At 46.2% G+C, this 19,856-nt stretch overlaps 2 protein-coding genes across 2 annotated transcripts; both read left to right on the forward strand.

The window, feature by feature from the left end:
* Positions 1-12,488: 12,488 nt before the first annotated feature.
* LOC116221809 (piggyBac transposable element-derived protein 4-like) lies at positions 12,489-15,572 on the forward strand. The gene is made up of 3 exons (XM_031573281.1): positions 12,489-12,634; positions 13,294-13,462; positions 13,731-15,572. The coding sequence occupies exons 2-3, from the start codon at positions 13,302-13,304 to the stop codon at positions 15,121-15,123; spliced, it is 1,554 nt and encodes a 517-aa protein (XP_031429141.1). The 5' UTR covers positions 12,489-12,634; positions 13,294-13,301; the 3' UTR covers positions 15,124-15,572.
* Positions 15,573-16,940: 1,368 nt separating this feature from the next.
* On the forward strand, positions 16,941-19,856 carry LOC116221810 (piggyBac transposable element-derived protein 4-like). The gene is made up of 3 exons (XM_031573282.2): positions 16,941-17,086; positions 17,746-17,914; positions 18,183-19,856. Exons 2-3 carry the CDS (start codon positions 17,754-17,756, stop codon positions 19,573-19,575), a joined length of 1,554 nt encoding a protein of 517 aa, XP_031429142.1. The 5' UTR covers positions 16,941-17,086; positions 17,746-17,753; the 3' UTR covers positions 19,576-19,856.

Consider the following 19,856-nt stretch of genomic DNA (forward strand, 5'->3'; position numbering starts at 1 on the left):
ATGTAACCATTTCAGTGGATTGATTATTCTAAGGATTGACTTGTGTTAACCCATAATGGTTGACATTCACATAAACTACAAAAATGCAACTGGGGTCAATCACAAACAAGAATAACATCAAAGGAAAATAGACATTTTTAGCAAGCTATTATGTGCATTGTGTTCCAATGGGGCATTTCTGGCTGGTTTTGTAAACAAACAAAAAAAACACTGACCATGCCCTTAATGCAGCTATAAGAACTTATACACATCTTTTAACAGACTAGGAAATGCACATTACATACAACCTACTACCTTGTGAGTTCAGTAACAGAGTGTGTGTGTGAAGGTGGTGGTCTTAATTAAATGCAATACAATACAATATTCCTTTATTAAACCATGAGGGTACATTTTCATTTTCAGGTATAGTGACACAAAGCTGTATAAAATTAAAACAATGGTAAGATCTGGGGAAAAAAACCTTGTGCAGGTTGCCAACCGCCTAGAAGAAATCATAAAAGTAAAAATGAGGTGGGGATGGGAGTGTTTGTGTAGGGTTCAGACAAACCTACAGCCATATCTACTGACTCCGTGTGATTCACGCATCTATCAGTGAAGTAGGTGGAGGTGGGGATGGAGTGAAGGGTGGCGGAGGCAGGGGTGGCCGGGATGAAAGTGAGGGTAGAGTGATTCCCCCTGAAAAACAGAAAATGTGTCCCAAGTCCCCTGCCTCATCAAAACCCAAGGACATCACCTTCATAAGTGGAATAGCAACACAACTATGTACACTAATGCAGGATGGTCTGGAATGGATGGGCAGATCCCTATCAGTAGAAGTCCGTTGTGTAACCCTGCTAAGGCCATGGTGTGAAGCTATTTTCAGGGTACTACGGTTGCAACAAATGTAACCAGAAGGGGCCTGGGATGGAAGAATGCTCTACCCAGAGATGGACAGTGTCACCTTGAAGACCAACCAGTCCTTCAGGGAGTGTTGGCAGCCCGAACACCACCATGAGAGCATATCTCCCTTTTGCAGCCTGCCAATTGATATGGTCCATTCTTTCCCAGCTGACTATATGCACCAATGCTGCCTAGGTGTAATGGAGAAGCTGCTACTCCTGTGGACAAGAGGAAAGACTGAGGTCAGACAAACACCTGAATGTAAGTAATTCATATATACAAATGTGGCCTCTTCAACTATCAATAATTAGCCATACTAATATATATTAGCTCAACTCTTGCCATATAGTGGTTCAAAATGTTTTAGCTGTCTTACAATTACACACGTCAATTTTTTCTTTTCTTTTTTTCTTTGCTTGCCTTGCAGTCGATTTGCAAGATGACACATCTGAAGGTAACTAAACAACTAGAATGAAAGCTACCTACATAATAAGTATGAAAAAAAGGTAAAATGCATTTAAACTGATTTCAATCGTTTCTCACTGATGACACAGATGAAAGAGCGGCACATCCGCCTATGAAGAGGTCAAGGCCTTCGGGCCTACCCAGGGCTCCCCAATGTGAGTATAACACTGGAGAATATTTCTACATATGACTTAAACATATTTAGCTCCACCCAGCTCCCTCCTTTCTGCCTATGTTTTTACAGTTACTGAAAGTCCCCGGCAGCCCCTGGACATCCAGGAACCTCAAAGTAATAATCGCATTACATCAATGTTTTGAAATAAATTCTCATTTGTGGGAAGTTATTTTAAATTCAGGTTGGTCATGTAATATTTTTTTGTCTTTACAGCTGTAGAATCAGAACCCATTGCTGGTGTAAGCACAACGCTACAACGAGAACGTAAAATTGCAGCAGGACTATTTAATTAGTCTGATATGGGGGCAAGGTCATGAAAAAGAATGCCAAGTGAGGGGACGGAAAAAAAATCTGAAATTGTAATAATAACTACATATACAGTAATAGTAGACCTACAACACAGTATTGTATTTTGTAAATGGCATCACAACAACAGAAGTGCATGAGGGCATAGCCAATTTCAAATAACAAGGATATTGTCTGGCCTCGTGCCGATAGTCCCACTCTCACTGTTTCAATAAGAGATTGATTGTTTTAACATACATTTTTACACCACATTTTAATTATTTCACACAGAGGTCAGTAATATGTTCGATGCATTTGAGCGGAGGGATGGTGTTTAAGCTTGAAAAGCTGCACGAGGGCTTTGAGAGGAGGATGCTGTTGAAGCTGGAAGTGATGCAAGAGGGCTTCAACAGCATCCTCACCAAGGTGGTGGACCTCCTGGAGGGCCAGGGCTACAGGCCAGTGGCCAAAAAGGTAGAAGACCTTTTGGAGCGGCCACTGGAGACCCTGGAGGGAGATGGTCGAGCTATGCCACAGACTCCAGGCAGATAACCCATACAAAAAAAAGATTGCGAGAACGATTCATTCCACATTTTCTTACTCTACTTCTTTCTGATATGGCATTCTCATGACAGATCTTTTGATTTTTACAGATTCAGTATTGAGTCTGCAGGCTGGGATGAGCATCGGAGATGGAGTGAGGCGAATGAGTCGGCAGCAATGGACTGTGGGGGTCTATTTAGTTTATAAGGGCAGAAAGGGGAAAACTGGCGTTTCAGGAACTGCAGATCAGGCATTAATAAGTAAGTATGGAGTAGGTCATATTTACATAAACCCATCCAGTGTTTTCACTCAGCCTAATTAATCCTTTTCCATTGTTGCCAATCTTTCAGGAGCATGTCATAAGGCCTACCCTCAAATTAAAGGCAGGTGCGTGGAGGACTGCATAGCAGCCACTTTAAAACACGCTCCTCACCGTGGCCAGGTGCGCTTCTCAACACATTCAAAAATAGATAATTACATAAAAAAAACGCGAAATAAATGAGTGCAACCTAGGCCTAATGGAAATGACTTGTTGGACTAATGAAATTTCCACATTAGCTTTTCTAGCTAACTGAAGTTTGCTCGCTAGTTACATTTACATTTAGTAATTTAGAAGACGCTTTTGTCCAAAGCGACGTACAAGGAGAGAACAGTCAAGCTAAGAGCAATAAAAACCTGGTATAACAATAAATACCACTTTACATAAGAAATAGAAAAACGACATAGAAAAGAGTGCGGGAATGTAACTGCTGTAAGTGCAAGTTAAGCACTAGTCAAGGTGCTAGTTGCTGGCATATGCTTAAGTATTTGCTTTTGATACACTAGTTAATACACTACACAGTCTTCTCTCTATAATGTAGTCTATAATTCTTACCTTTTAAGTGGATTCTGATTTAAGGTGTTGTCCTCTTCTTTATGCAGATGCCCACATGTCGCCCGTGGACGTGGAGGAGGAAGAATTGGCAAGCGGAAAGTGGAAGACGAATCCAACTTGAAGATTTTATTGTATTATGAATTGTTGAATAAATTATGTTTTATCCTGACATATGTCTTTCTTTAGCTTGGAGAAAATAAAATAGTATAAGTCTAGTACAAGTCACAGCGACAGAAACAAATAAAAATATAATAACATTAATAATAAGTGCCTATAAGGCGACTAAAGGTCGTCAATAAGCACATCTAGCTTTCTAAAACGTAGTTACCCCAACGTCCCTGCTACATTCGCTGTGCGTCGTTTGAACGTCCTTGAATAACGTCCCCAGGACGTCTAAAAACATTTCCCAGACGTCACTGCAATGACCCTCGGGACGTTCTTTAAACGTCGTTGAATAACGTCCCCAGGACGTTAAAAAACATTTCCCAGAAGTCACTGCAATGACCTCGGACGTTCTTTGAATGTCGTGAATAACGTCCCCAGGACATCTAAAACACATTCCCCAGACCGTCACCGCAATGACCTCGGGATGTTCTTGGAACGTCATTCAGAACGTCCCCCAGGACCTCTAGAAAACTTTTCCCAGACGTCACCGCAATGTCCTCGGACGTTCTTGGACGTCCTGCAGAACGTCCCCAGGGACCTATAGAAAACGGTTCCCAATTGTCACCGCAAACATCCTCGGGACGTTTCTTTGGGACGTCCTGCAGAACGTCCCCAGGACCTATAGAAACGTTTCCCACTTGGTCACCGAACATCCTCGGGACGTTCTTGGAAAGCATCGTGCAAAACGTCCTAGGTTTGTCAAGGGAACCATACACATTTACGTTTTTGCAACGTTCGGAAAGACCATTAGAGGACGTCGAGGGGACGTCATTTTGCTTACAGGGACCGTAGCCAGTTAGCTCAGTGTTGTAGTCCGGGATTCTGTTAGTTAGCCAGGTTTCCTTGAAGCACAGTAAGCTGCACTCTGTAACTTCTCCAGGCGCCTAGCCTTCACCAACGCACCAGCTCTGCATCCACGGTAGCGTCTCACCAGCTCCTTCGGTATGGGGTGAACTTGACTGCCGGCATGACTCCCCGGCCGCAGTGAGAGCAGCTGATCCCTCGTGTAAACAAAGTTCTGACTGCCCTGTTGCAGTCGATTACTAAATGTATCCATAGGATATTAAGATATATACACAATGCGGGTGAAAAGCAGAGTGTAAACCAGGACAAACTTAAAAAACCGCTAAAAAGACACCAGCCAAAAGGAGCTACGTGGAAGGGTTGCCACTCGGATCGGCGCCGGAATGTTTTTGTCGGAATGAAGCTGTAGGAGTCACAAAGCAATGCACATGTTATAAAAATATCGGCCACTGTTGTTAATATTTAATGTCCATTGATCACCAAAACCTTGTAAACTTGTTTGACTACTAAATATTAGTGACCTTATCTCTCTTCAAAACCAGTGTCCCTACACAATGAATACTGGTGAGGTGTAAAACACCTGTGATTGCCCCTCCCCATTGTCACTGCTTATGGTCCATCTGCCAAGTGCAGCGGCCAATAGATAATGGACCTGGAATGCCATTGTGGCTCTCTGTCCCCACAACCATCAGTTTAACAACTCATCAACCATCAAGTCCAAAACAGTACAAAAATATGCCCGCTTCAGCTGTAGGCTACTGAATAGATTACAAACAAATTATCTGTTTTTACAGGAGCCTACTTACTATACAGGATCCTAATACTCATGTCTCCGCAGACTACAAACATCGACGTATGTAGCCTAATAAAATGAACGCACCTCTGAGCATTGCCATGTGAAAATGCATTTTACTGTATAATAGTCTAAGCGACATGAAGTAATGTATAATCGCCGTGCAATTTGTGGTAGTAGTATAAAATAGGGTGATAGTGATGGAATGAAACCCAAAAGGACTATATGCTGGTGTACTTGAAATAGGTGACAATCGCCACAGGTTTGTCCGGTCAGAACAATAACGGATGCCAATGGTTCCAATGAGTCTGATTTATTGCACACACACACGAAGTGAAGACATGAAGTGGTTGATGAATGATGCCCCGTGAATATAATTATCCGTGTAAAGGGACTTATATCCACATTTGATCCCGGAACTGACTGATATAATCCGTGTTTGAACCGTGAAATGATAGACATGAATCCGTGTTTATTCTTGAACGACGCACGGCAAATGATCGCGAATGTCTTTGAATGAATTGAATTGTCCGATGTGCTCCCTTGAAGAGGACTTCTCCAACTCCGCTTGACTTGACCCACAACTTGGCCAGAGGAGGGTCGGCCTTATATAGTGGAGAGATGAGGGGGCCTTGAAACTGTCTGAAACTGTTGAAGTGGCCAAATGGTCAGTGAAATTCCACTGTGCACGGAGCCCACGGAACTCTGGGATCAACTGATAGGCTGACCTTTCATGGGACCCCAGGTCCCGTGAGTGGCCTGCACAGACGGGGGTGCACAGTCTGGAGGCAACTGGTGAGACACCCTTTTTTAACAGCCGCCCCCACTTTGCGTAGCAAAGTTGTTTTCCTGCAATGAGCCAGTTGCATCCTGCAGGAATGATGGGGAGACGATTGCAAGCGGGCCGCGTGTAGTCCGGTCCTCGACCTGGATGCTGCGCCCCGTCCGTGTGCTGATTGAGGAAACAGCCACACCTGTGAAACAGAATGCAATGCGGGCTTGAAAGCCGCAAGCTGGATGGGTGAAGGTCAGCCATACTGGGGATGACTGGGTTGCTGTGCCGTCTTCGGCACTCAGCACGAGCCGTGCTGGTGCTTCCTGATGGCCTGTCTCCCCCTCAGATCCAGAAACCGTCGCCGTAGCTCAGCAAACACTCCTGTCCGGGCCTGGATGCTTGAGCCGCTGTCACCATCCTGGATGATGAGCTTGGTGATGGGGTGATGAGGATCCAGCACTATGGGGTGCAAGGTGTCTTCCTCCAGGGACTCGCACCTCCGGAGCCGCCCCCCCAGACGGATCAGTTGGACCTTTGCGTCAAACTCAGGAGCCAACCGGAGCAGTCTGCTGGCTGCAGGGACAGGTTTCCCTGTGGAAAGAAGAATGAATTCCTCCGGGAAGCAGTCTCTCTGAACTGTCCGGAGGAGAGCAAGCTCAGCTTGCCTGACGTCCTCTGCTGCGGGGTCTGTGGGCGTGGCCGCCCCATGACATGCTCTGATAGAGGCCTCCAGCAGCTCTTGGTAGCTGCTGAAACCTCCGGGATCTGGAAGAGACTGAGCAGAGGTCACAGAGACGTTACCACAGAAGAATGACTTCCGCAGGTTAGCAGGCTCGTAGAATGCTGACCCGTCTCTTCCTGCTGACGGGGAAGGCTTCTTCCTTGTGCCTTTGCTGCTCCGTGCCTCTGCACGGATGGACTCCTGACGCAGCCGTTTCCCAGTGCCACACCGGGGACCAAGGACGGACTGTTGGAGGTGCTTGATGAGGCAGGCGATCCACCTTCACTCTGACTGTCTTCTCCTCCTGTGACCTGACAGTGGCTGTGTCCTGCTTTGACCCATGTGATGAGCTTCACATTCGGGGGAGGGCAAGACATCCATCTGCCAGGGCTGAGCCATGTGATGAGGCAGCTCAACTGTTGGAGGATGAGTCCCAGTGAGTAGACACTGAGGGGTGGAGGACTGATGCAGGGGTACCTTGAACGGGCCTTGCAGTGTCCAACCCAGGCGTGTGTTCAGTGCAGCCGGTCCACCTGGTGGGCCTAGGTGCACTCGCTCAACTGGGGTGATGAGATGAGGGTAGTCAGACCCGATGAGAGCAGTGGTTGGGCCTGACTGAATGACTGCAGGGGCAGACCTCTGAGGTGATGATAGGCCTTCTGCAGGCTTTGAGCGGGTATGAGTGAGTGGATAAACCAAGCTCTGTTGAGGTGAAAGCTTGCTCTATCCTGAACCGTTTCTGAGGGTGAATGGCTGATGCGACAGAGAATGAGACTGACCTCCCTGGCACAGCCCTGACGTCCTGACGGATGGTTCTGAGTGCCAGCTCCTCACTCCGTCCGTGAAGACCCAGCTCCTGAGCAGCACTGTGCAGCAGCATTGTGCGCTCGGAACCGTCATCCAAGATGGCGTAGGTCTCCATCTTCTTGTTGCCATTGAATAGGCACACCTTCACCATTTTCAGCAGTACGCTACCACCCCTTCTGGCAGGATCGAGGTAGTACGTCACCGGCTGACTGGCTTTGGGGGCTGGCTTCTCCGGTCTGGCGTTCACCTCGTGCAGCACTTCCAGATGCGTCAGATTGCAGGTCTGGCATCTGGCCTTGAGGTAGCACTGCACTGTTGCATTGATCTCTCCCACACCTCCAGCACCGTTTCCCTGTCTGGATCCAGCTGACCCTTCTGATCCTTTGACAGCTCTCTGAAGGCTGTGCACTGGTTGAAGTAGTGCTGGATGCTGTTGCAGAACGGACAGTACTTCGTGGCTGCTCTGGCTTCCGTGGTGAGGGCTGTGCTGTCTTGGTGGGCTCGACTGCCTTGACAGGGGAGTCCACACCAAGCCAGGACAGTGGTGGAATGCACGGCTGGGCTCTGATTCGCCCTGACGCCTCCCCTGGCGGTCAGGTGGCTCTTCCAGCGGTGCTCTGGAGTGGATGAATGGCACCTCATCCTGCGGTGTTGGTACCTGAGATGGCGGTGCGTGAGCAGTCGGGCTGTGCCCTGGACCGATATGCGTACTCCGCATGTGGTCAGTCAGCTCAGCCACAAACTGTTGAGGTGGATGATGTGGGCGTGGCACCTGCCACGGAGACGTGTCATCATCTGGTTGGACCACCAGCTGAGAATGATGAGACGTAGTCCACGGCACACCTTGCAGGTCATCCGCTGGCGGAAGGAAGGGCTGCCTGGTTGTCAGTGGCGTGGACGAGAAGTCCGGGAAAGAAAGCCTTGAATAGGATACCCCACTGTCTGCGACGTGGGGTCGTCCTCTGGATGCGGCAGCGAAGCTGGTGGTTGGAGCTGGTGGTGCCTCTGATGCACGTGGTGAGAGGGCTTGGACAATTTGCTGCATATCAAGCCTTAACTGCTGATTGTCCTCCCGCATCTCCCTGAGAGCTGAGAGGAATGCCTCTGGGAGTGGCTTGACTGCTTCTGTCCAGAAGGTGGGTGCTAGAGCGTCCACATGGCTGGGACTGATGGCCTCCACCAACGGCTTGGTCTGGAATGGTGTGTGGAAGGTGACGTCTTGGCAGTTCAAGCAAGAAGTCCTCCAAGTACCGTGGCTGACGGCCCTCACGGCGAGCACGGGTGTTGTCTCTGGGCATCGACATCCTGGACTGTAGTAATTGTAAACTCCGGCGGATGAAGGACCATATAAAATAGGGTGATAGTGATGGAATGAAACCCAAAAGGACTATATGCTGGTGTACTTGAAATAGGTGACAATCGCCACAGGTTTGTCCGGTCAGAACAATAACGGATGCCAATGTTCCAATGAGGTCTGATTTATTGCACACACACACGAAGTGAAGACATGAAGTGGTTGATGAATGATGCCCGTGAATATAATTATCCCGTGTAAAGGGACTTATATCCACATTTGAATCCGTGAACTGACTGATATAATCCGTGTTTGAACCGTGAAATGATAGACATGAATCCGTGTTTATTCTTGAACGACGCACGGCAAATGATCGCGAATGTCTTTGAATGAATTGAATTGTCCGATGTGCTCCTTGAAGAGGACTTCTCCAACTCCGCTTGACTTGACCCACAACTTGGCCAGAGGAGGGTCGGCCTTATATAGTGGAGAGATGACGGGGGCCTTGAAACTGTCTTGAAACTGTTGAAGTGGCCAAATGGTCAGTGAAATTCCACTGTGCACAAGCCCCACGGAACTCTGGGATCAACTGATAGGCTGACCTTTCATGGACCCCAGGTCCCGTGAGTGGCCTGCACAGCGGGGGTGCACAGCTGGAGGCAACTGGTGAGACAGCCCTTTTTAACAAGTAGCCTAAACTCAGAGCATTGTGACATGCGTTTTACTCCCTATAAGTTAATCAACAACATTAATTACAAGAGCTAGTCAAACGAATATAACTTACTCTTGTTGAAAGTCAATTCAAATACCCTCAGCGGCGTCAAGACGAAGCTCAAAGTGGCTACGTTCGTCCTCACCGTCTTCACTACTTTCATCCAAAGGATAGTTGTCCTCGTTCTCCAAAGCAAGTTATGAATTAAGATCAACGTGGTCGTACTTATACTGATGAAAAGGGGGATTTTCTCAGTTTTTCCTGCTACGTCATGACCCAATAGCGATCGCCGATTTACCATGCTCTTATCATATGAATAGACCTCATTTGCTAATGGGTGGGTCATTAGCAGCTGCTGCCTCACTCAAAGACTGAAATATGCAATATTTTAGTTTTGTTTTCCTTACAAAGTGATAGGCTAGGCGGTAGGCTATATATTTGAAAAGTAAAAGACTCTGAGTTTCTGTGGGTGTTATTTTTATGTCTGTAGCCCCAAAACTCGCGGAGCTTTAAAAGCATATTGACCACAATTCCCCACAACACCACAACGACCTAAAATCAATTCAAACTTTATTTGTACGGCGCATTTCAAACCAGGAGGTAACACAATGCGCCTCACAGAAGGAAAATGGCTATAAACACTTGTAAGAGACACAGATTTTCATGTAAATGAAAATATATTACCAGGCATGCACACATGTACAGCAGTGCCACTACAGAGCCCTGAGAACAGATACATATTACAGAGAGTGATAGGCGAGATTAAAGAGGTATGTCTTAAGTGCACGTTTAAAGGTTTCCACTGTTTCAGCCACTCGTAGGTATTCTGCCAGAGTATTCCAAAGGCTGGGAGCATAGAAACGAAAAGCTGCTTTGGGGCCTGTGGGGCCATCCGGACGGACTGTGTGGGGTTTCCATGCACAGCGGAGAATGCATTGGGCAGCGGGGCTGCTCGAGGGGAAATGCGCTGGATCCGTGAGGACCCCCTGCTTTATGTGAAGTGGAAGGACAGGCATGACGTTGCCATGTGTTCCACCATCCACAAAGCCTACAGTGGGGAGTCTATGGAGCGCCGTGTCCGGGACCCTAATGGAGGCTGGGCCAAGAGGGTGATTCCTCTGCCTGACCCGGTCAAGGAGTACGACGAGTACATGGGGGGATGGGGGGACCTCTCTAACACCCTCATCAAGTACTTCTCTCTGGGCCCCAACAAAAACCAGTGGTACAAGAGGCTGTTTCTGCACTTTGTAGATATTGTGGTGGTGAACAGCTTCATTATCTCCTTGGAGATGGCAGAGGTGAAGAAGCAGAAGCCCCTCAAGATGAAGAGCTTCCGGAAGGCTCTGTGTGAGCAGCTGGCAGCTGCTGGGAAGGACTGATTTTATTTTCCAAAAGACTGAGTCCAACATCAGGGCAGGCTTCCTGATAACAATTGTAAAAATCTGCTTACATTTTTTACACTCACTGTCAGATGTGTAATTGTACAGTAAGTGTCCAATAAGACATTGTTAATAAGTTATAGAATCAGAAACTGTAAATGTTAGTGTGCTAGGTCAACCCAGTTCTACGCTGAAACTACAAAGAAAATAGGCTTTTTTTTATGACAAATATTTTACTTTATTTTCCAAAAGACTGAGTCCAACATCAGGGCAGGCTTCCTGATAACAAGTGTAAAAATCTGCTTACATTTTTTACACTCACTGTCAGATGTGTAATTGTACAGTTATAGAATCAGAAACTGTAAATGTTAGTGTGCTAATATTTTACTATTGCTGCTCTGAAATGCAAACTAAAATGACATAATAAAAAAAAAACTTTTTAAAAACAACCCATTGTGGCCGTAGGGTCTTTAATTTAAGCCATGAATGTTTTTTTGTATGCAATGTGCAGAACCATGTTAAAGTTTTAAAACGAAACAGTGAAAAACAGTCGTCTGGAGAAACCAGCTTTAGAATGCTGAAAAATCTCTACGGCAGGTGTCACTGGCTTAAGCCATGTTTTCGCACAGAACAATCCCGTGTTGCATGCTGCGTCTGGGAGACTGTTGCTAACTTTAGTTGATGCTGGACAGTATTTAACGTTTTCATTGTGAGTAAGTTGAAACGGTAGGACTAACGGTCAGGAATTTTACAGAGTAGCTTCTGCTCCTTTGCCTAGTAGTCTGTTATTTTTCGCTGGCAGCAGAGAGATGGCAAAATGCTTAGTTTGGACATGGTATGGGACTAAATATACAGAGACAACATACACGCGTATTTTAATGAATATAATCGAATGCAGGGTCTCACGCAGTTATTGAACCCTTTAAGACCTTTTGGTTACCTGTTAGCTTCATAATTGATTTCAAGATTATTTTACTAGTCTATAAACCATTTCATAGTCATGCACCTGAAATATATATATATATCAGACATGCTCTCGAGGTACACAACCAGTAGATCCCTGAGGTCTTTTGGCACTGAACTCTTAACAGTTCCAAAAGCCAGGACAAAGAGACATGGAGAAGCAGCTTTTATTTTCTATGCTCCCAGCCTTTGGAATACTCTGGCAGAATACGTACGAGTGGCTGAAACAGTGGAAACCTTTAAACGTGCACTTAAGACATACCTCTTTAATCTCGCCTATCACTCTCTGTAATATGTATCTGTTTGCAGGGCTCTGTAGTGGCACTGCTGTACATGTGTGCATGCCTGGTAATATATAGTTTCACTTACATGACATGGTTTTTCAACCCTGTGGAAAATCTGTGTCTCTTACAAGTGTTTATACCCAACCATTTTCCTTCTGTGAGGCGCATTGTGTTACCTCCTGGTTTGAAATGCGCCGTACAAATAAAGTTTGATTTGATTTTAGGTCGGCGTGGTGTTGTGGGGAATTGTGGTCAATATGCCTTTAAAGCTCCGCGAGTTTTGGGGCTACAGACATAAAAATAACACCCACAGTAACCCAGAGTCTTGTACTTTTCAAATATAGAACGCTCGAAATTAAAAGAAATTAGCACTTTTCAAGGAAATTAAAACTAAAATATTGCACATTTCAGTCTGTGAGGGAGGCAGCAGCTGCTAATGACCCACCCATTAGCAAATTAGGTCTATTCATATGATAAGAGCATGGTAAATCGGCGATCGCTATTGGGTCATGACGTAGCAGGAAAAACTGAGAAAACACCCCTTTTCACCAGTATAAATAAGACCACGTTCAGTGAAGTAATTCATAACTTGCTTTGGAGAACGAGGAGGACAACTACCCTTTGGATGAAAGTAGTGAAGACAGTGAGGACGAACGTAGCCACTTTGAGATTCGTCTTGACCCCGCTGAGGGTATCTGAATTGACTTTCAACAAGAGTAAGTTATAGTATTTGTTTGACTAGCTCTTGTAATTCATGTTGTTGATTAACTTATAGGGAGTAAAACGCATGTCACAATGCTCTGAGTTTAGGCTACTACCACAAATTGCACGGCGATTATACATCACTTTATGTCGCTTAGACTATTATACAGTAAAATGCATTTCACATGGCATGCTCAGAGGTGCGTTCATTTTATTAGGCTACATACGTCGATGTTTGTAGTCTGCGGAGTCATGAGTATTAGGATCCTGCATAGTAAGTAGGCTCCTGTAAAAACAGATCATATGTTGTAATCTATTCAGTAGCCTACAGCTGAAGAGGGCATATTTTTGTACTGTTTTGGACTTGATGGTTGATGAGTTGTTAAACTGATAGTTGTGGGGACAGAGAGCCACAATGGCATTCCAGGTCCATTATCTATTGGCCGCTGCACTTGGCAGATGGGCCATAAGCAGTGACAATGGGGAGGGGGCAATCACAGGTGTTTTACACCTCACCAGTATTCATTGTGTAGGGACACTGGTTTTGGAGAGAGACAAGGTCACTAATATTTAGTAGTCAAACAAGTTGACAAGATTTTGGTGATGGCCATTAAATATTTACAACAGTGGCCGGTATTTTTATAACATGTGCATTGCTTTGTGACGCCTACAGCTTAAAAAATGGCGACATATACACGCGATCAAGTGATTCAGATGCTCTTTGACAGCGATGATGAATTCGACAGCCTCGACGAATGCTATTCCGGAGATTCGGGTGGCGCTAGCCTAGATTCCTCTGAAGAGGAGGTGTTTTGGGGACGACGGGACCCTGTCCTCGACATGTAAGTACACATCTGCATTTATGGTTGCACACACGCATAATACTATTAGCATGCAGTAGTTCATAATCTAGTTGCTAATATGTTAGGCGCTTATGACAACTTGTCTCTTGTAGTTGTTCAGGTATGCTTACTCAGTAATGTGGTTAGTGTAGTTTTATTTTTGCTTGTGCCCTGCATGCTTGCATGTGTTTTTGCTACTGGATGGCTGGGTTGTTTGTGTAACATTTGCCCATTTCTTTTTATTCTCTTCCTCTCCCCAACTACCCAGTGTTTCTTCAGAGGCTCCAATGAGTGGATCTGTCCCCACCCCTCTCCCAACGCCGCCTCCTCGCTGTAGGAGCAAACCCGCCCCACTGGTGGACAGGTGGCATGATGGTTCTGAGGAGGACGTGTGCCCCCCACCGTTTCCATTCTGCCCTGAGAGGACGCCTGGAGCTCAGCTTGATTTCCAGAAGTCATACAGCCCCCTGGAAATCTTCAAGCTGTATTTCACACCGGATGTCCTTCAGACGCTGTGCACCAACACCAACAAATACGCTGCCCGGAAGCTTGCGGCGGGTGCAAGGACGCCGTGGACAGACGTGACGCCAGATGAGATGCTCAACTACTTGAGCCTTGTGGTGTATATCGGCCTGGTCCAGGTGACATCTGACATGGACCTGTGGACTGAGGATTCATGCCATTTCTGGTTGGACTTTCCTTCCAGCGTCATGCCAGTCGACAGGTACGAGGCCATCACTGCATATTTACATTTGAGTGACCCAGCTGCCGATGAGGTGAATGACCAGCTCTGTGGTCAGCCAGGGCATGATGGCCTTTCCCGCGTGAAGCCTCTTCTTGACGACCTCCTCACGGCCTGCAGGGCACACTACCACCCACACCAGAACCTTGTAGTTGATGAGCGCCTGGTAGCCAAGAGTACGCAGCCCACGAACAGGGGTAACAAGCTGTTCGTCCTGGTCGACAGCCAGAATGGTTACACGTGCGACTTCTCGGTCTACAAGGGAATGGCGCAGTCTCCGAGTGGCAACGGTCTGAGCTTTGACGCAGTTGTCGGCTTGCTCAAGGTGCCCCATCTCGGCACGGGGTACCATGTGTTTGTGGACAGCTTCTACACCAGCACCAAGCTTTTCAGCCATCTCCACCAGCTGCGCTTTGGGGCCTGTGGGGCCATCCGGACGGACTGTGTGGGGTTTCCATGCACAGCGGAGAATGCATTGGGCAGCGGGGCTGCTCGAGGGGAAATGCGCTGGATCCGTGAGGACCCCCTGCTTTATGTGAAGTGGAAGGACAGGCATGACGTTGCCATGTGTTCCACCATCCACAAAGCCTACAGTGGGGAGTCTATGGAGCGCCGTGTCCGGGACCCTAATGGAGGCTGGGCCAAGAGGGTGATTCCTCTGCCTGACCCGGTCAAGGAGTACGACGAGTACATGGGGGGATGGGGGGACCTCTCTAACACCCTCATCAAGTACTTCTCTCTGGGCCCCAACAAAAACCAGTGGTACAAGAGGCTGTTTCTGCACTTTGTAGATATTGTGGTGGTGAACAGCTTCATTATCTCCTTGGAGATGGCAGAGGTGAAGAAGCAGAAGCCCCTCAAGATGAAGAGCTTCCGGAAGGCTCTGTGTGAGCAGCTGGCAGCTGCTGGGAAGGACTGATTTTATTTTCCAAAAGACTGAGTCCAACATCAGGGCAGGCTTCCTGATAACAATTGTAAAAATCTGCTTACATTTTTTACACTCACTGTCAGATGTGTAATTGTACAGTAAGTGTCCAATAAGACATTGTTAATAAGTTATAGAATCAGAAACTGTAAATGTTAGTGTGCTAGGTCAACCCAGTTCTACGCTGAAACTACAAAGAAAATAGGCTTTTTTTTTATGACAAATATTTTACTTTATTTTCCAAAAGACTGAGTCCAACATCAGGGCAGGCTTCCTGATAACAAGTGTAAAAATCTGCTTACATTTTTTACACTCACTGTCAGATGTGTAATTGTACAGTTATAGAATCAGAAACTGTAAATGTTAGTGTGCTAATATTTTACTATTGCTGCTCTGAAATGCAAACTAAAATGACATAATAAAAAAAAACTTTTTAAAAACAACCCATTGTGGCCGTAGGGTCTTTAATTTAAGCCATGAATGTTTTTTTGTATGCAATGTGCAGAACCATGTTAAAGTTTTAAAACGAAACAGTGAAAAACAGTCGTCTGGAGAAACCAGCTTTAGAATGCTGAAAAATCTCTACGGCAGGTGTCACTGGCTTAAGCCATGTTTTCGCACAGAACAATCCCGTGTTGCATGCTGCGTCTGGGAGACTGTTGCTAACGTTAAATACTGTCCAGCATCAATTAAAGTTTTCATTGTGAGTAAGTTGAAACGGTAGGACTAACGGTCAGGAATTTTACAGAGTAGCTTCTGCTCCTTTGCCTAGTAGTCTGTTATTTTTCGCTGGCAGCAGAGAGATGGCAAAATGCTTAGTTTGGACATGGTATGGGACTAAATATACAGAGACAACATACACGCGTATTTTAATGAATATAATCGAATGCAGGGTCTCACGCAGTTATTGAACCCTTTAAGACCTTTTGGTTACCTGTTAGCTTCATAATTGATTTCAAGATTATTTTACTAGTCTATAAACCATTTCATAGTCATGCACCTGAAATATATATATATATCAGACATGCTCTCGAGGTACACAACCAGTAGATCCCTGAGGTCTTTTGGCACTGAACTCTTAACAGTTCCAAAAGCCAGGACAAAGAGACATGGAGAAGCAGCTTTTATTTTCTATGCTCCCAGCCTTTGGAATACTCTGGCAGAATACGTACGAGTGGCTGAAACAGTGGAAACCTTTAAACGTGCACTTAAGACATACCTCTTTAATCTCGCCTATCACTCTCTGTAATATGTATCTGTTTGCAGGGCTCTGTAGTGGCACTGCTGTACATGTGTGCATGCCTGGTAATATATAGTTTCACTTACATGACATGGTTTTTCAACCCTGTGGAAAATCTGTGTCTCTTACAAGTGTTTATACCCAACCATTTTCCTTCTGTGAGGCGCATTGTGTTACCTCCTGGTTTGAAATGCGCCGTACAAATAAAGTTTGATTTGATTTTAGGTCGGCGTGGTGTTGTGGGGAATTGTGGTCAATATGCCTTTAAAGCTCCGCGAGTTTTGGGGCTACAGACATAAAAATAACACCCACAGTAACCCAGAGTCTTGTACTTTTCAAATATAGAACGCTCGAAATTAAAAGAAATTAGCACTTTTCAAGGAAATTAAAACTAAAATATTGCACATTTCAGTCTGTGAGGGAGGCAGCAGCTGCTAATGACCCACCCATTAGCAAATTAGGTCTATTCATATGATAAGAGCATGGTAAATCGGCGATCGCTATTGGGTCATGACGTAGCAGGAAAAACTGAGAAAACACCCCTTTTCACCAGTATAAATAAGACCACGTTCAGTGAAGTAATTCATAACTTGCTTTGGAGAACGAGGAGGACAACTACCCTTTGGATGAAAGTAGTGAAGACAGTGAGGACGAACGTAGCCACTTTGAGATTCGTCTTGACCCCGCTGAGGGTATCTGAATTGACTTTCAACAAGAGTAAGTTATAGTATTTGTTTGACTAGCTCTTGTAATTCATGTTGTTGATTAACTTATAGGGAGTAAAACGCATGTCACAATGCTCTGAGTTTAGGCTACTACCACAAATTGCACGGCGATTATACATCACTTTATGTCGCTTAGACTATTATACAGTAAAATGCATTTCACATGGCATGCTCAGAGGTGCGTTCATTTTATTAGGCTACATACGTCGATGTTTGTAGTCTGCGGAGTCATGAGTATTAGGATCCTGCATAGTAAGTAGGCTCCTGTAAAAACAGATCATATGTTGTAATCTATTCAGTAGCCTACAGCTGAAGAGGGCATATTTTTGTACTGTTTTGGACTTGATGGTTGATGAGTTGTTAAACTGATAGTTGTGGGGACAGAGAGCCACAATGGCATTCCAGGTCCATTATCTATTGGCCGCTGCACTTGGCAGATGGGCCATAAGCAGTGACAATGGGGAGGGGGCAATCACAGGTGTTTTACACCTCACCAGTATTCATTGTGTAGGGACACTGGTTTTGGAGAGAGACAAGGTCACTAATATTTAGTAGTCAAACAAGTTGACAAGATTTTGGTGATGGCCATTAAATATTTACAACAGTGGCCGGTATTTTTATAACATGTGCATTGCTTTGTGACGCCTACAGCTTAAAAAATGGCGACATATACACGCGATCAAGTGATTCAGATGCTCTTTGACAGCGATGATGAATTCGACAGCCTCGACGAATGCTATTCCGGAGATTCGGGTGGCGCTAGCCTAGATTCCTCTGAAGAGGAGGTGTTTTGGGGACGACGGGACCCTGTCCTCGACATGTAAGTACACATCTGCATTTATGGTTGCACACACGCATAATACTATTAGCATGCAGTAGTTCATAATCTAGTTGCTAATATGTTAGGCGCTTATGACAACTTGTCTCTTGTAGTTGTTCAGGTATGCTTACTCAGTAATGTGGTTAGTGTAGTTTTATTTTTGCTTGTGCCCTGCATGCTTGCATGTGTTTTTGCTACTGGATGGCTGGGTTGTTTGTGTAACATTTGCCCATTTCTTTTTATTCTCTTCCTCTCCCCAACTACCCAGTGTTTCTTCAGAGGCTCCAATGAGTGGATCTGTCCCCACCCCTCTCCCAACGCCGCCTCCTCGCTGTAGGAGCAAACCCGCCCCACTGGTGGACAGGTGGCATGATGGTTCTGAGGAGGACGTGTGCCCCCCACCGTTTCCATTCTGCCCTGAGAGGACGCCTGGAGCTCAGCTTGATTTCCAGAAGTCATACAGCCCCCTGGAAATCTTCAAGCTGTATTTCACACCGGATGTCCTTCAGACGCTGTGCACCAACACCAACAAATACGCTGCCCGGAAGCTTGCGGCGGGTGCAAGGACGCCGTGGACAGACGTGACGCCAGATGAGATGCTCAACTACTTGAGCCTTGTGGTGTATATCGGCCTGGTCCAGGTGACATCTGACATGGACCTGTGGACTGAGGATTCATGCCATTTCTGGTTGGACTTTCCTTCCAGCGTCATGCCAGTCGACAGGTACGAGGCCATCACTGCATATTTACATTTGAGTGACCCAGCTGCCGATGAGGTGAATGACCAGCTCTGTGGTCAGCCAGGGCATGATGGCCTTTCCCGCGTGAAGCCTCTTCTTGACGACCTCCTCACGGCCTGCAGGGCACACTACCACCCACACCAGAACCTTGTAGTTGATGAGCGCCTGGTAGCCAAGAGTACGCAGCCCACGAACAGGGGTAACAAGCTGTTCGTCCTGGTCGACAGCCAGAATGGTTACACGTGCGACTTCTCGGTCTACAAGGGAATGGCGCAGTCTCCGAGTGGCAACGGTCTGAGCTTTGACGCAGTTGTCGGCTTGCTCAAGGTGCCCCATCTCGGCACGGGGTACCATGTGTTTGTGGACAGCTTCTACACCAGCACCAAGCTTTTCAGCCATCTCCACCAGCTGCGCTTTGGGGCCTGTGGGGCCATCCGGACGGACTGTGTGGGGTTTCCATGCACAGCGGAGAATGCATTGGGCAGCGGGGCTGCTCGAGGGGAAATGCGCTGGATCCGTGAGGACCCCCTGCTTTATGTGAAGTGGAAGGACAGGCATGACGTTGCCATGTGTTCCACCATCCACAAAGCCTACAGTGGGGAGTCTATGGAGCGCCGTGTCCGGGACCCTAATGGAGGCTGGGCCAAGAGGGTGATTCCTCTGCCTGACCCGGTCAAGGAGTACGACGAGTACATGGGGGGATGGGGGGACCTCTCTAACACCCTCATCAAGTACTTCTCTCTGGGCCCCAACAAAAACCAGTGGTACAAGAGGCTGTTTCTGCACTTTGTAGATATTGTGGTGGTGAACAGCTTCATTATCTCCTTGGAGATGGCAGAGGTGAAGAAGCAGAAGCCCCTCAAGATGAAGAGCTTCCGGAAGGCTCTGTGTGAGCAGCTGGCAGCTGCTGGGAAGGACTGATTTCATTTTCCAAAAGACCAACATCAGGGCAGGCTTCCTGATAACAATTGTAAAAATCTGCTCACATTTTTTACACTCACTGTCAGATGTGTAATTGTAACTGTCCAATAAGACATTGTTAATAAGTTATTGAATCACAAAATGTAAATGTCAGTGTGCTAGGTCAACCCAGTTCTACGCTGACACTACAAAAAAACTAGGCTTTTTTTACAACGAATATTTTACCTTTGTTGCTCTGAAATGTAAACTAAAATGACATAATAAAAAGAACTTGAACAATA

Source organism: Clupea harengus, chromosome 9 (assembly GCF_900700415.2).
Source record: "Clupea harengus chromosome 9, Ch_v2.0.2, whole genome shotgun sequence".
In the NCBI taxonomy this organism is placed as follows: domain Eukaryota; kingdom Metazoa; phylum Chordata; class Actinopteri; order Clupeiformes; family Clupeidae; genus Clupea; species Clupea harengus.